Genomic DNA, 17,551 nt, shown 5'->3' with positions numbered 1-17,551 from the left:
ATTAGTTCATTACCTGACAAGGATAGAAAGAAATGTTGATCTGTGGGCACAAGGCAGAAGAGTAGTACTAGGTTAATTGCTCCTTCATAGCCACAGTTGATCAAATGGTCACCTTCTCTGCTGTTACTATGTAATATTGAAAGTCTCATGTAGACCATTCTATATTTCTAAATTCAAGGAATATAATGCTATGCAATCTGACCCAATGATTTTAATTTTTTTTCATCCCTGGTATAATTCTGGTGAATCTGTTTTATATCCACGTCAAGGTTAGTTGTGTCCTTTTCTGAAGTGTTGTGCTTGAAGCTAAACATTGATTTTTGAATGAGGGCTTTGTGAAAGTGAAATGTGACTTTAAGTTTACGTTCCCATCCCTTAAGCTTCTGTAAACCTTTTGATTTCTTTTTCTACCAGTTTGAAAGCTATTAGGTTACTTAGCTGGATGCCAATCCCCTTTCTCCTCCATAATACATTGAATCCAAGAAATTTAAATTGAGGGACAAAGTTGCCTTCAAACTTCTCCATAATCCACTCTACTGGCACAGTTTTGTATTACTCCGCTGTCTGTTTTGTACCTTGGTACTCCCATCTACCAATGTCACTGAAATGGTAACCTAGAACCCCAGAACCCTATCATGGCAGATGGTAAAATTTGAATTCAAATTTTTTAGAAATCTGAAAATGCTAGCCTAATGGCAACCACTTAACCACTGTCAATTCTCATTTAAAAAACAAATATTTGGCTCACTGTCCTTTTTAGGGAAGAAAATCTGCCATCCTTACCATGTCTGGTCTAAATGTAGCTCCAAACTCACAGCAATAATTGACTCTTAATTGTCTTCTGGGAAATTAGGCTGTTAAGTGCTGGCCTAGACAGCGATGTCCACATCATGTAAACAATGTTTTAAAAAGCATGAGGTGACCAAAAGATCTCCATCTCAGCAGTGAAAGTTGCAAATTTAATTCAAGTGAAAGTGTTGAATAACCAAATGATGACAAATATGTTGAAAAGCTGAGAGTCCTCAGTAAAGCTTGCTGGTGAATCCTCCTGTCACATACAGTCTGTTCTGATTATAACATGATCGTTCTGATTCTGTGCGATGCCGTGGTGTAAGTAAATCCCGTAATAGCACCATTTAACTCAAAGGGACCAGAATCGTATTATAGCCAACACAGGTAAGGAAAGTTTGCATTCTACAAGTAATGATCTAAATTCTTCAATCATGTTATAGCCAATTTGCGTTGAAGAAACGTGCAGTATAGCAGAACCCACTGTACTACAATTAGTGTATGCTTGCCATATTTTACTGTCTAATTTCCCATCTTTCAGTTGCCAACTTGTGACATTGCCTGGATTTCGGGTGTTTTTAAAGTTTTATTCAGTAATCTCTTGTGCAGAGTTTATTAAATGCTTTCGTAAATCTAGATAACCTCTGCAGATACTCTGGTACAACATCTTAATTATCTATTTAAAAAATAAAAGCACTGGATTTATCAAAATAGATTTGCCCTTCACAAATCATTTAATTCTTGGTTATCTCATGGGTTTTAAACATTGTTTATGTGATGTGGGCGTTGCTGACTAGGCCAGCTCTTATTGCCCTAACTTTTCCGAGGACAGTTAAGAGTCAATCGTTATTGTTGTGGGTCTGGAGTCAGATTTAGTCCAGACATAGTAAGAATGGCAGGTTTCCTTCCCTAGAGAATAATGAGCCAAATGTTTATTTGTGGGTTTTTTTATGACAATTGACAGTTGCCATTGGACTAGCATTTTATTCCAGGTTTTTTTTTATTGAATTCAAATTTCACCATCTGCCATGATGGGATTCTGGGATTCTAGATTACTATTTCAGTGACATTGCCATTGTTTCCCCTACATATTTGTTCAAATGATCTTACTGAAACTTCTCAATCCTCTGACTATTGGTAGATTATTTGATTATAGGACTCATTCTTCTCGATGCACTTGTAAAGGCCTTTAAGTGAAAATAAATATACAATACTCTGAACTCCTACTGCCTTCCCTGGTTGGATAGGATGTCGTAAGTCTATTAAAATTGAACCAAGGACGACTTGCTCTGATAAGTTCAGCACAGTACAACAAGATATGTTTATTGACTTGCTCATTAGAACGTGTACAGTTTTATTGTTTTAGAATTCATTTTACTGGAGGATTTGTTTGAAATGTGGGGTGTTAATTATTGCTGAAAAAAAGTTTGACTCGAGCACAATTTTTTCACTTTCTGTCAAGTGACCTTAAGTCATTTGAAACAGGTGGATTTACTTTTTTTGACCGTCAATAACTGTGTTTTTAATCAATTTTATTTCTCTCTCTTGTAGGTCGAGAAACATTTTAGAGATTTGGAAAATCAGAAGTTAATGCAACAACGTTCACAAGCACAGCAAACACAGAAGGAAACTGCCTTGTCGTCCTGAGTGGCTTGGATAGGTCCTTTGCAGAGCTTGATTGGGGGAGGGGGGGATTTTTTTTTCCTGGGAAGGGGGTAGTCCACATGTTTTCCAGGGAGAATCTACAGTGAGCTGACATTTCCACTTCCAGAAGAGAATAGACTTTACAAAAGAAAAGGCAACACTTATTGTAACTTGACTAACTATAAATTACCTTTTTCCTTTGTTTGCTTTTTAAACAATTTAAAGAAAAGTCAGATATTTTGTTAATTTTATTTTTTACATGTTCAGTTGCTTTTTCATTTCGTCCATCACACTTTTTAGGTAGATCCTAAACTGCTGTTTGTGACCTGCACAACATACAACTTTCCAAACATTTGTTCAGAGTAATAACATTCAAAGGCGGAGGAGAAAAGCAAAGCAAGAAGGTAATTTAATGTGTTTAAGTGGTTGTCCCGTTTAGGAGAGAATAGCTTTTTTTTGAGTCCTTTTTTTCCAGAAACTTATTCCCAGAGGAATAAGTCCAGTCTTTTTTTTTAAAAAAAACGTCACAGAAAAGTCTTCCAGTGAAGAATTGAGTATCTGATGATGGAAGATTTGGCTCATTAGCTTATATCCTCTGACTGTGTACAGAATCGGTTTGTCTTGCTAAGACAGTGCTTACGGAGAGTGTGGCCGTTTTAAAGGATATAACTGTTCATGCAGTTTTGCATGTGTCATGTACTGTACACTTCATTAAATTGGAAGAAAAAGATGGTTGCCTGGTCTTGCATAATAAAATTAGACAGTAACAGTCATTTAAAAGTCCTTTTTATAGGCTGGTGAAGAATCTATGATAATGTATATTTTTATTCGCAGTCCCTGTCAGCACAACACTATAATATAAATTGGAGGCATTTAAAAAAATTTTAAAGCTGAATCTGTTATTGACTTATTTTGATTGAGAAAATGAAATTAAAGAAAGTAAGAAGAAATTTGTAACCAGTGTTCTTTATTCTCTACTTTTGATTTTCCCATTGTGAGGAGTCTTGAGAAGGAATGATAACCACCAATCATTGTGCCAAGGAATATAATTCTTAATGTTCAAAACTCTGAGATCAGCAAATATCATTGTGTGGTATTGAAATTTATCACGAAAGTTTATAAAATCAGCATCCTCCCCCAAGTTAAGTTTTTCAGGATTGTTTAAAAGGCATAATATTTATGTCCTTTTTATGTATGCCTTCTAAGCAAGGCTGTACAGTAATCCAAAAGTTATGGTGCACATATGGCTGCATAACAAATTTAGATGACCTGTACAGTTGAAAATAAAAATTGTGCAGCATTCCAAAAAACTGAAGAGTATGTTCATCAATTATGTCTGAAAAGTATAGTTGATTCAAATCAAAGATTTCTATTTAAAATCCATTCACGATGAGATGAACTTGATATCAAACCAACGAATGAACTTTCAGAATTGGTATAAATACCAATTCAATTATTTTTATTTTACTATACTTAAGTAGCAGACATTTCTTACAATGTCTGTACCCATCTACGCACAAGTGTCATTTGGTCAGCAAAATTTGCTAAAAACACAATTAGGGGCGTTTTAATGCAATGTGGTTAAACGGCCTCATTCCTTTATAGTTTGGGAGGGTTCTCTGCAGGGGAAAAGGAATTTCAACAAAACTTTAAATTGTGAGTGTTGTTCTTCTGCTTCCTAATTTAGTAAGTTTTTGTTTTCCCAGTATACGCTATGTTTGATATGTTTGTTTTCTCATTGCTAATATTTTCATTGCGTGCACAAAAATTATGTTTTTAATTGAAGGTATTAATTTTCCAGTAGTGCTCATAATCTGGAAACCACCTTCAGTGGAGTGGGGGGGTTGATGAATATTTTAATCAGTGAGTAAATGCAAAAATCTTTCTTTCTTCCTTCCCTTTAAAATGCCTTAAGTCTAAATTGTGAAGTATTCACCTTTTATGGATGGCTTGTTTAGTGTGAAGGAGTGGTGCAAGTTGTCTCTTGTTGGTTTGATTTCATTCTATCACTGGAGGCAGCACTTTGAATGCTGACCGTAGATGTATCCTTCTGTTTCGTGGAGGGACAAAATGATACATGGAATAAGAAGGCTGTCTTTGGCTAATCTTGTGCATCTAGATGCCAAGCATGAGCAAATGTAATTGGCTAAATAAGAAACTCTTTGGTAAGAAGATGAGGGATGTTTACTTCCTCACCTAAATTATGCTACACGGGATTTCTGCAACCAAGAGGATAATTTCTGCCATTGAAAGTTTTTGGTGAACAACACAGATTGTGACAGGAAATACTATGTTGCACTGAAACAATAACCTGGAACTTGTATCAAATAAGAGTTAGTACATGTGGTATTGTGGAGTACAGTTTTGCATGAAATGCCAATCTTGTGCCTCAACGAATTATCCTTCCTTCATAGAAATTGCTGGAAAAGCTCAGCAGGTCTGGCAAATCTGTGGAGAGAAATCAGAGCTAACGTTACAGCTGAGTGACCCTTCCTCCGAGTTGTTCTTGCCAACTTTGGCATTCAGTAGCAGATTTTAAGTTTCTCCAGTAAAGAAAATGCAAAATAAAGCTTCAGGTACATAACAATGACAAATGGGTGATTCATCCATCTTTAAGTTACTAATTGCAGTGAGTTTCTAGACTAATCAAATTATTGAACTGCTTACAGTAGTGGCTTTAAATTATTAGTTCATTCTATCTTTACCAAGAAGAGATTTATAAGGTATACATATTGGAATGGGTAGGAAGGGAGAAAATCTTTGGCTGGGATGGAGTGACAAAGCAAAAGAATGCATATGGAGAGCCTGACATTTCTGATAATGAGGAAGTTGTCTACTTTTCAAATTAAAACTTCATGCACATTTTAAATAATTACAGTGAATTAGATCTATATTGTAAGCTTGTTATCTGTTTTTTCAATCTACTTAATATTGCTGGAAAGTCTAGATAAACTACTTGGCAAAGACTGTTCAATTTAACTTTCTAATATATTTAACAAATGTAACCATGCTTGTCTTTTGTAGTCTTAGTTTTGGTAAACCTTTGTGTTTCACCTACAAACTATTACATGTTTCATTTGCTGCAATTTCAGGATGATGGTGAAATAGTGGGGGTGATGGGGTAGCCTTTTCAAAGAACTGACACAATGTGAGTATGCTGAAATAGAGTTCAATTTTACCAGGTTTTGTTGTGGTAAAGATTTGTGCAGTACTTATGGATGCCCACTAGATGGCAAAATAGATTAGTTCTCTGTGATAAAAGTGCAATCAACATGAGGATGTGCGTTTATCTTTCAACAGCTGGTTGTGTATTTTCTTAGGCTGGCAAACCAATTCTTTAAATTAACTGAAGGACCTCATTTTATGAACATGTTCAAAATTGGTAATGAGAAAACAGATGAGTTAATTCTCTCATTGGAGCAAAATTATTTCATATGACTTATGCATTGTCTTTAAAAACTTATTCTGCTAGTCATCTTGCACTTGTTTCAAGTGCAATTCAGTCACATGTAACCTACATGGCTGGTATTGTAACAGTATTAGAAATGCAGATACAAACCAGATGTTTTATAGATTAAATTCAATACCTTTATTTTGTACTTTTCTTTCAGAAGTGGACTGAAATCTGAAATCAAAAATCTTTAAACAGCTGTGTAATTTATCTTCTAGGTTCTGAAGAAAGGTCTCTGGACTCAAAATGTTAACTGTTTTCTCTCCACAGATGCTGCCAGACCTGCTGAGTTTCTCCAGCAATTTTGGCTTGTGTTTCAGATCTCCAGTTCTTTATTGTTTAGGTTTGGGTCAGGATTACACTATTCCAAAGCCAACCTTGCCATTCCATTATCTGTTTCTCCTTTACTTCAAATTCCTTGATGTGTTTTTGAGAGGTGATAAGAGCCTGAGTTTCTACTATTCTTTGAAAAGATGCTTCCTAATAGTTGATCCAGATTGAAGATAGCCCTCCTATTGCTCCCAATCATAAATAATTTCTGTGTGCTATCAAATCCTTTCAACATTTTAAACATCTGGATCAGATCATCCTTCAATCAATCATACCATTTTTTATATAATCTTGACATTTTAAATTACAATGTTTGAGATGTGAGTCTGCACTGAATCTCCAAGCTTTAGTACCCTTTGTGAAGGCAGGGTTTAAACTGAATGTACTCCACTAATAGTCTGGCCGAAGGCTTTAGTAACTGAACCATTACTGACCTTTTGAGATCCAGCTCCTTGAGATAAAGGCAAGTATTCCATTAGCCATTTCGATTAATCATAACTATGCAAGTATTTGGACTTACAAATGTTTTTGCCCTTCTACAGTTCCTCACCATTTTTGGATGACTTGGCATTGAACTTAATTTGTTGTGCATTTTTCCAAGCACTTAAAACTACCAATTTCTGCAATTACAATTCAACACCATCCTTCCATCAGATGGTCAGACGTAGGGAATTTTGCCAATTGCACAATAGTCACCATTTGTGACAGTTCAGCTATGGAAGCTATCATAATCAGCAGCAAGATCAAGACAACATTCAGGTTAGGGCTGACACGTGACCAGTAACTTCCATGTCATACAAGGTGCTAGGCAAAAACTATCATCCACAATTGACATCTGGGTCCAGAAATTGAACTGGACTAGCCATATAAATACTGTGATCTTTCTGCCCAGTGCTTATCTGCCATCTACAAGGCACAAGTAAGGAACGTGGTGGAGTACACTCAATGTGCATAGATGGGTGCAGTTCCAATAACACTCCAGCTCTTCACCATCCAAAGCAAAGCAACCTGCTTGATTGAAGATGATAAATGGTGTGCCAACATTCATTTCCTTCAAGTGCAGCGGGCTGTGTCATCCACAATGCAATATAGTTACTCACTAGGGCTCCTCCAACAACATCCAAACTTGTGACATTACCACATAGCAGCAGGTAGATGGGAAACAGCGCCACCTGAAGATTTCCCATCCAAGTCACACATCAAGACTTGGAGTTGTATTCCTTTTATTGTCACTGAGTCAAAATCCTGAAATTCCCTGAAAGTACTGTTGGCCATTATCCTGGAGGTGACTAAAATAAAAGCAAAAAACCATGAATGCTGGAAACCTAAAACAAGAACAAAGTTGTGGAAAATACTTGGATCTGACAGCATTCTGTGGAGAGAGATATTAAATTTTAAATAGAGTTTGATTTCCGAACTGCAGGCCTGAAGAAGTCCTCTTCTCTGCTCGTTTGTCTCTGTCTAGGTACTGTCTGACCTGTAGAGCATTCCAAGCACTCTTTGTTTTTATCTCTGTTACAGTACTCCAAAAAACAGGCAGAACTCTGAGGAAGAAACAACTGCTAGAAAATGGATAGGCTGGAGTGGGAGTTCATTATCTGCAATCTGCTACTGAACCCAATTCACAGTACTGAAGGAAATAAGTCCTAAATTAACACCCTGATTGGGCTGCTCTAATGCTGGGATAAGGAACTAGCTAGATTCTCACTGGTACCAGCAGGCAGACACAAAAGATGTATCTTATTTAATGTAACAGATTAAATGTCTACCCACTAACCCTATAAATGGTCTCAATTCAGTGCTGCTCTCGAAACTCGTGCAAAATGAAGGCGTTGATGTCCATGGAATTCTTTGAACAGGCTTGGATAGGATGCTGTGCAGTATTCCTTTTTGCAATGAATCATCAACCATTGGAATAAATTATCAAAATGTCGCAAGTTTAATAGAGTCATACAACATGGAGACAGATCCTTGAAACCAACTTGTCCATACCAAACTAAACTATTCCTGCTTGTCTGTGCTTGGCCCATATTCCCCTAAACTTTTCTTATTCATGTACCTGTACAGATATCTTTCAGATGTTGTAACTGCATCTGCCACTTCCTCTTACAGTTCATTCTAGATGCAAACCATCCTCTGGTGTGAGAAAGTTTCCCCCACGTTCCTTCTTATTTGAACTCCTGCCCATCCTGGGGAAAAATTCTTTGCTGTGCATCTTATCTATACCCCTCATGCTTTTTAAACCTCTATAAGGTCACCCCTCAACCTCCGCTTCAGTAAGAAAAAACTCCCAGTCTATGCAGACTCTCCTTTATAACACAAACCTCCCAGCCATGCTGCTGCTCTGCTCTGGTTATGGAATGTTGCGACATGCAAGTTGCCTGCCACATCTCCAAGTATTCCAATAGTGACAGCTAAGTCTCCTCCACATTTGGGGGCTGAGAGTTATATGAAAGGGGGTGGTGCTGGGGAAGATACCTTGGAATGCAATAGGTAGATGAAGGTGGGTGTAATGGTGATAGGTCGGAGGAGATGGTCGATCAGATAGTTGGGAAAGAAGATGGACAGGTAGGACAGATAAAGAGGACAGTGCTGAGTTGGAGGCTTGGATCTGGGTCAAGGTATGGGGAGGGGAGATGAGGAAACCGGTGAAATCAACATTGCCGTGTAGTTGGAGGGTCCCAAGGCAGAAGATGATGCGCCCTTCCTCCTGGAAGGGGTGGCTTGGATTTGGCAGTGGAGGAGGCCCAGAACTTGCATGTCCTTGGTGGAGAGGGAGGGGGAGTTAGTGGTTGGCTACAGGGTGGTGGTGATGTTCTCTGAACTGTCCTGTAAACTGGCATCCTGTCTCCCCAATGCCTAGGTAATATTTGAAAATACTGTGATTTGAATGTCTACAATAGTATGACGATTTATTTGCTGTAGAAGCTGGTTTATTCTATTAAATATCCATTTAAAAAATTGTTTGCAGAGCTTGTTTATCAAGGTTCTGAGGAAAGATAACAGGACCCAAAAGGTTTAATTCTGATTTATCTCCACAAACGCTGTCAGATCTGAGTTTTTCCAGCAATTTGTTTTGTTTATCAAGGCTGTTGAGAAATGGATAGTGAAATGTGGCACTGTTTTTCAGCATTCAGTACAAATCTGGCCATAGAATTTATGAAGATGTCAGGAAATGCAGGAGAAAAGTCACTTACCGTGTAAACATTACAGCATTTTGCTAATTGATTCTTTTCAAATACATTTGATCTAAGATTAGTCCAATCACAACCACCACCACAACCCCACTCCCTCTCCTTTTTTTTAATATGGAAAGGATTTGGCTTGTGCTTCTTTTATTAAGTTTTTCTAACATTAAAAAAGTTACTTTTGAGGGGAATGGAGGTTAGTTAGGGTTTAATGCTGTCAAAGGATGACAATTTCTGTCAAAAGTAACTTCTCTGAGACATTTTCCATTTCATTGTTTCCCTTTCGTGGCTGTAATGAGCATGTGCAAAACATAATTTTTTAATCCTTTTTAAAAAAAACCCTCCCCTATCCTTTTGTTTTCTGTTTCCAAGATTCAGTTGGTAAGAAAAATGTCACCATGTCAGGACAGCAGAAATGTAGGGCTTGAGACATGCTTAACCTGTGTTTTCATGATTGTGGAGATAGTGAGGTCTGCAGATACTGGAAAATCAGATTCAATGAAGTGTGGAGTTGGAAAAATCAGCCGGTCATGTAGCATCAGAGGAGCAGGGGAGTCAACATTTCAAGTTGGAACCTTTCATCAGGATGTACTTTTTCTTAGTTGTAACCAATGAAAATATCTGTATGTGGATTAGGTGTAACATTGATGGAATATGTTGAAATCTGTCATCTTCACTGCTAACATGATTCTTACCTAAATTTAGGATACACTCTCTCCCTTCAGTGAGAGAGGACATTGCAGGTACACAAGCCACTAGATGCTCTTGCTTTTGTTTTTGTTGCTTTCCATTTCAGCATTAGTGCTCATCACAGTGTTGACCATCTGTTCAATTGCTAAGCTTTTATACATAATGTCTTGAGTTTTATCCTCTGCACATCCTGCTTTTCTGTGGCTTAACATCAGCTGCAGCTTTTGACATTGTGTCTTCAACTTTATATGCAAATAATTCTGGAAAAATACTTCCACTGCTTCCCACCTCCCTAACATTCTTAAATATTCTATTTCATTATTAGTTCAGCTTATGCTTCTCTGAAGCATGTTGTGTTGAAAATGCTATTATAAATGTCTGTCTCATTTTTGTCATCCAAAAATATGAAATTGAGGTTGCTCCCCATAAGATGTATGCCAAATGGCCTAATTCTGCTCCTCTTGAGTCAGCTCTGCCATTCAGTCATGGCTGATATGTTCTCAATCCCATTTCCTGTCTTCTCCCTGTAACCCTCGACCCAATCAAACACGTTTATCTCTAACTTAAATACAATCAATGTCTTGACTCGACCCCCTCTGCGGTAACACGTTCCACAGATTCATCACCTTCTGAAGAAATTCTTCCTCATTTCTGTTCTAAAGGGTCATCCCTTTACTCTGAGGCTGTGCCCTTGGGTCTTACTCTCTCCTACTAGTAGAAACATCTCCACAACCACTCTATCCAAGCCTCTTCGTATTCTGTAAGTTTGCAATCAGATACCATCTCATCCTTCAACACAGAGTACAGACCCAGAGTCCTTAGCTGCTACTCATATGACAAGCCCTTCAGCCCCTTATAACCCTCCTGGACACTCTCCTCCGCCCTAAACACCAGTGCATCTTTCCTGAGATATGAGGCCCAAAATTACACTCAATATTCCAAATGCAGTCAGACAAGAGCTTCATACTGCCTTAGCAGAACATTTCTGCTCTTGTATTCTAGCTTTACTTGAAATGAATGCTAACATTGCATTTTGCTTTTCTAACTGCTAATTGAATCTACATGTTAACCTAACGAGAATCCTAAGCTAGGACACAAGACCCTATGTGTTTTCGAAAAAAATCCACTGCATTTTTTTTCTAGAGCTGCTTTAGCATAGACACCTCCCAGAAGGTGAACAATGGTATCTTCCCCATTGCTGCTGCTTTGAGAGTATACAAGAAGGACTTGGAGAACTTTCCTCACAATCAGCTGAGCCATGTCTTGGTGCTCTGGTTTCTTTTTTGCTCAGTGAATTTCTGTGTTAAGTGTCTCTAACCATGCAGCCTTGCTGTTTTGGTGAGTTCCTGTTCTACACTTTATCTGTAATTGAATTGATTAATTTTATCATGAAGATCACTTGAAGTACTTCAGAGCTAATAAATTGTTTTGAGATGTTTTCAGCGGCTGCAATAGTTGCAAAAAGAGTTATGCCAAATCTATTATCTTTTGGGGATAGGGGCATAAGCTCCCTGTGGAAAATAAAAGAAAGGAGATCTTCGTCCTCTGTGCGGATGCTGTGATCAGACCAGATGAGTCAATAAGAAAAATAAAGATAGGGTCTGGGGATGACCTTGAGTACCTGGATCTGCTGGTCGTGAGTCAGCAGATCAAGAAGAGGAAGTGTATCTGCCTTTGCTAAGACTGTAAATGCATCCACTGAGAGAATGGCAGGGTCGTCTATTTAAGTCCGTTAATTGTGCCATGAATGTTGGCCAGAAGAACTTGTTATCTCCAAGCAGTCCCCAGATTATTCATATTACACATATAGGCAGGTTGTCATCTTGGTTTAAGGTTGCATTGTCAGAAGTATTATTTTTCAATGCAATGTTTCCTCAGTACTGCACTGACAAGCTGGTGTAGAGTTTGTGGACGCTTCTTTGATTTCCATCTAAAATTAGTCAAACGCCAGAGAGGCAGTGCTTCAACCTATTTGTACTAGGTGTTGAGTGGCCTAACTATTGATCTTTTGAGTGGTTTCTATTAATATCTTTAAGGATGAAGCAGAATTATTTTTCTGGAGTGAAGTAAGGCAGCAATACTGTTCCTCGATGTGGGGGAGGGGCAGGGGTAGTTCTGGCATTACTTCTCTCAACATGTCTTCTACCTTCAGATAATAGCTGCATGGTTCCCTATCATTCTGAAATTGAGGTGTCAGTAGCTCACCATTAGCGTTAAAATAATGGCAAACTAAGATGTCCCTTCAATTTTTTTTTTTCAAGTTCTGCAGTGTTTGAACAATTATGATGGTTAAGTCTTGTAAAGAAGAAATGGCGCTGGCAAAGTTTAAGGATTATAACATTTTTGACAGACTTTTTTTGGATCATGTTTCAAAATCACAAGGAAATGAATAACGCCATGCAAGATCCATAGATAAAAGAACCACTCTTTTTAATTCCATTTTATCCTCCTTTTTAGATGTATTGCAGAGAAACCGAATCCTTGAGACCTAGTTTGGTTTACCTTTTAGACAGCAGGGCTATCAGCATCTTGCATTCAGCTCCACATTTGTAAATCTTTGATCTTATAGATTAAAGTAAGACAGTTATCTTAATGATATCCACAAAACTGAATTGTCACGCAACCCCTAGCCTTGCCCCTCAAACTCTTTTACTACTACTTTTTAACTTGCAGAAATTTTTTTTTAAAACTTTCTCTCAATTCGTTGACTGAAAACTAACACCTTCCCACTAGCTTTTTGCTCGAACTCTGACTAACATTAGCGGTTACGTGTTCCTGAACAATATTTGCAATACTTTCCTTAGTCACTGTGCATATTGGAGTGCTGATCAAATGTTTGGGGTGAGGGTAGAAATGTAACTTGTGCTGTAAAAACATTGACAATGTAAGCCATTTCTGTATCCCTCTGTATGTTCACTCAAAATCTGTGGCACTTGGCGACTGGTGATCAATGACAATGCCATCCTTCATGGACACAATATTTATGAACTGTTTCAAAAGGCCTTTATAGACTGTTGCAATTAGTACAGGAAACATTACTTACAAAAACATGAGCCTGAACTAAATTCTTAATGGCTAGTTACCAAATATATTCTTTGTAAGCTATCAGTTTTGTTCTCACCAGTTATCGTATACATTTTGCTATTTTTGATATGCATTAGAAATAAATTTTCAAAGCTTAAGCAAATTAATAGTTTCAAATGTGATCTCATCAGCAATGTGATGGTTGGTATCACAGTGAAAAATATTTTATGAACATTACCAATGTAACATGCATATACTGAAATTATTGAATTGTTATAATGGAATATTATAAGTAAATGGATGTCCCAAAGCAATGCACGTGGGGAGGAGGAACTGAAACATTCAGGTCCAATCTGGGATCAGTTATTATTGCAAGATTAGACCATTGCATACAACAATATTCAATCCATTTTAATTTGAATATTCCATTTTATTTTAATACTTTTATAAACGTCAGCATTGACATTTATATTTGAAATTTCTTATGCAAATTTGTTCTTTCCTGCCAGCAATACCGCTACAAACCCCACAGCAAGGACAATGCAGTTACAATGTGCTATGTTTTGGCCTTCAGTGTGAATATTCAAATTTTGTGGAACACACTGACAAGTGCACCAGATGTGCATTTTTAATACTTTCTTTGCCAGATTAACTTTAATGATCCAGTTTGTTAAGGAATATATTAGTGTTAGTATCAGAGAAATTGGGACTAGAATCCAATTTAGCCAAATGCTTAAAGTAATAAGGTTTAGCTCCAAATTCTAACTGCTAATTTGAATTCTGCGGCTCTGGTTTTGAGGACCTTTTGTCAATATGGTGTGGTCAGTCGGTGTGATAGGCCCCTCTTGATTAACCACCATTGAACACCATTTGATATTGAGTTTCTGGTTTCAAGTACCTTCAGTCTGTTTCTTTCCAACTTCTTAGGTTACAGTTTCCACAGTACCATTTGACCTTATCACTTTCAAAGTCTTGGCTTGAAATCAACCACTTTTTAGTATATTTGCTGAGTGATTTAAACAGCATAGAGATCCTAGCTGTAAAACAGCTCTTTCATAAGACTGGATGGAAGTATCTCTTACTTTATTAACATTTATGTACTGCTTTTTGCATGTTATCTTGGTGAGTCAAGTTCTCTAAGCTGCACATGCACATTTAAATCATTAAAGGTAAGTTACTTATATTAAAATGGATTGGAATGACAATATCATTGTGCAGAAATGTATATCTCTGTAAATGTGCTATCTATTCCTTCAGAATCCTTTACTCCTGCATTCACTCACCTTCTATGTTAGTAACTGATCTGGGCTAACTGCCTTAAATCTCACCTTAGACGTCATGGAACCTTGTATTTCTAAGTAATGCACTTTTAGATCTCATGGGTATAATCATACAATCTTGTAGTTTTTCTGTTGGATGTAGACTTCAAATTCACAGTCACCCTTTTAATTATGCAAAATAATGATCTTGTATAAGAAGCTTTCTACTAGAAAGTAGAAGAACAACAACTAAACAAGACTCTATTAAACTAGGAGTTGTCAAAATGCCATCTTACAGATCTGTAATTTACAAAGTTCAATTCTATTTACCAAAGTGAGAGCTCAAACTCATTACTGTGGAAGGACTTCACCTTGAACAGGCGTATTGGTATATCTAATAACCTCCTTTGTTCAACCTAATGTGTCTCAGGTCTCCGCAAAGGAAAGGGATGCAGACAGATCAGGGAGAATGCATTTATGTAGTTGTTAACAAGCCATCAGTGGGCCCATGGTCATTTTTGGGTTGTCGTCTTTAAAAAGGAATATTTAGCTTCTGTCTTCATGGTTAATTAACATATTTCCTAATGTTGATTCTAACTCTACCTTAGGTGGTTTACAGGACATTACCCTGACAACCTACTCCAAAGATGTCCGCAGAGGCTCTGAACATTAGTTTGATTGTGGTAGGGTCTGAACTCCAAATCCCTACTTTACTTTACCATCAACTCCTTTGCACTTTAAGTGACCATTCTTCTTCCATGTATCTGTTCAGCAAATATTGGATAGATTATTCTGTGGTAAGAACATCACCACGGAACCTTTTCTGGCAGTGGATCTTTGGCTGTAAACCTGAAAGCAACTCCCCAACTCTCCACCTTTTGATACCATTGAGTTACTGAAGCCAGTTACCAATTCCTCATCAACATTCTGCTGTAATAACCAGTTCATGTTAGAATATGATTCAAATTTGGTATTTCTGTATTGATCATTGCATTTGCTAACAGTCATTGGAAGAGTACATACTGAAAATTCAAATCCTGAACAAAATAGCTAGTTATTATGCCAATTATTAAGCCAAACTTTTGGAACAGAAGTAGCAGTTCCCCATTAGCTTATTATAAGCAATGATATATATTTTCCCTTAACAACAAAGTAAGAAAGAACTGGCAACTTATACATGATGATGCTGGTGGTTGTCGTGGCCATTATCCATGCCTCCAAGTAGAAGGATCAATATCGTGGACCTAAACCAATTTGTGATTTGCCCACAGGAAAAAATATAATGCAAAACAAAAGACTGTTAATAAAGCAGCAAATGATGTCCTTTAACAGGCTTTTATTTATTGTCGTCAGAAGGTAAATAGACTAATGAAACTTGGAAACTATTTTTGAGTATTCTAGCTACTTCAAACCCTGTTTAAAGTAGAAATTCTGATATGATAATGAATAGTTTATCACCCCTCCCACCCCCACCCCAAAAAACCCACTGGAATGTAACTTCAGTAGCACTATAGCAGTCGCACAATGCTTTTTTATTGAAAATTTTTTTTAAAGTTTTTTACAAAATCACTACAAAATAGTATAACAACTTTATATTATAATGACAATGATAACAGTAGACAAACTCTACTACTCTACTCCACAAACCACTGAGGAGAGAGGAAAAAAAACCTACAATTCAATAAATAACTAAGAAGAAGAAAATTAACCAAGTTAAATCAAGGTAAGTTAAGTTCTTCTATTCAGTTAAGTTACTGCAAACAGTGCAATCCCAACTGAGCTCCCGACCACCAGGAGCATTAGTAAGTAAACCCGTATTTGTTCAGGATTTCGTGTTCTCTTTCCCCGCCCCACCCCCCCCCCCCAAAAAAAAAGAGCCCATGGACTGCCAGACATAGCCTTCATGACTACACAAAGGCCATGACCAATATAGCCGACAAGTCTGCACCTATATAATTCAGAAAGGGCCATCATGTTCCATAAAACAGTTCAGTTTTCTGATGCATCATACTCGTAAGGACGGCGAGAGGGATGTGCGCCATAACTAATCTACACCACCCTGAGAGTCCTGGCAGATTCTCCAACACCAGCTCATTAGAATGTTGTTCTTTGCACAGAATGAAAGAATATTAAATTGTTTCTTCCCATGCATGTCCAAAGAGGGAAGATTTGGCAAACCCAAGAGGAGGGACACTGGATCCAAATTAAACACAATGCTCTTGAGTAACTATTATTCATTTACTAATGTCAATTGATCTCTACCATGTAACTGAGCTCTATGTACACATTGGCCCTCAGTAAATCATTCCATGTATTACACAGGAAACAAATAGCTGGCAGTGTACTTAGGGTGGTAGCCCAGTCTCGTGCCCCTCCAATACAAAAAGATGTGTAAACTTCTTCAGAAGCTTTTCCTCTAAAATTCGGAAACTGTGATTAAATTCATACCGTGTGTGTTGGCTATTTATTTTCCTGTAATGGATGTTTCTTTGATCCTTTGCAGATACTGCATTTCTTTTGAAACAGTTTGTGCAGATTGCGTATCCTTCCTACTTGCTGAGAAGCATCAAGTTTACTGTGGCATGTCAACTTGAATTGAATTTTCCCTGTTGATTTTCAAAAATTGAACATTCACCATCTATGTTGGTGGTGGTACAGTGCAACGTTACTATGAATCTTGAGTTGTAGATCTAAGTTGGTCATTCATGGATGGGTAAATATAAGCACTGGCTTTCTGGCATTCTCACTTGACTCTTAGGGCCCTGACACTTCTCTCTTTGAATGTTGAGATTGCTAGATGGAAATATCTCCATTTGGATATTTCCAGAACTGGTTTTCTCTGTGTAGTAAAGCCTAACTTACAGGTTCTGAGATTAGCTTTCAGCTGTGTTTGTATCTATGTTTCGGGATGTCCATTGCTGGTGATTTGTGTGTTTGGTGGAATAGGGAACACTGTCTTTCCTATGTGGGATCCTCCCTATGAAGTACATGGATGACCCTGTGATGCTGAACTCCTGCATGCATGTCTGCTGGATAGCATTTGACACATGAGTTTTCTGATGGAACTAAGAGTCTCGGGTAATTTTAGAATGAACTATAATAGTAATTGATAAAATAGATGACCATTGTTTAGTCTGTCGTTTGTCATTTTTTACTAATTGTGTGTCAACAATCAT

General features: G+C 37.5%; 1 protein-coding gene across 2 annotated transcripts in view; it reads left to right on the top strand.

The window, feature by feature from the left end:
* The window catches only part of LOC122539916 (protein LSM12 homolog), a 70,985-nt gene that overhangs the window by 41,686 nt on the left and 11,748 nt on the right, over positions 1 to 17,551 (top strand). Inside the window, exons 5-6 of one of the 2 annotated variants that reach the window (XM_043675098.1) lie at positions 2,341 to 5,009; positions 5,526 to 5,581. In XM_043675098.1, coding sequence (XP_043531033.1) covers positions 2,341 to 2,436 — 96 coding nt within the window. In that variant the 3' untranslated portion in view covers positions 2,437 to 5,009; positions 5,526 to 5,581. Of the gene's footprint in view, positions 1 to 2,340; positions 5,010 to 5,525; positions 5,582 to 17,551 lie in introns of those variants that run through there. The other variant, XM_043675093.1, reaches the window with a different exon arrangement.

The sequence above is a fragment of the Chiloscyllium plagiosum genome, chromosome 33 (genome assembly GCF_004010195.1).
Source record: "Chiloscyllium plagiosum isolate BGI_BamShark_2017 chromosome 33, ASM401019v2, whole genome shotgun sequence".
NCBI classification, from domain to species: Eukaryota; Metazoa; Chordata; class Chondrichthyes; order Orectolobiformes; family Hemiscylliidae; genus Chiloscyllium; species Chiloscyllium plagiosum.
Note: the sequence above shows the minus strand (reverse complement) of the source record. Positions and strands in the feature narration are given on the sequence as shown.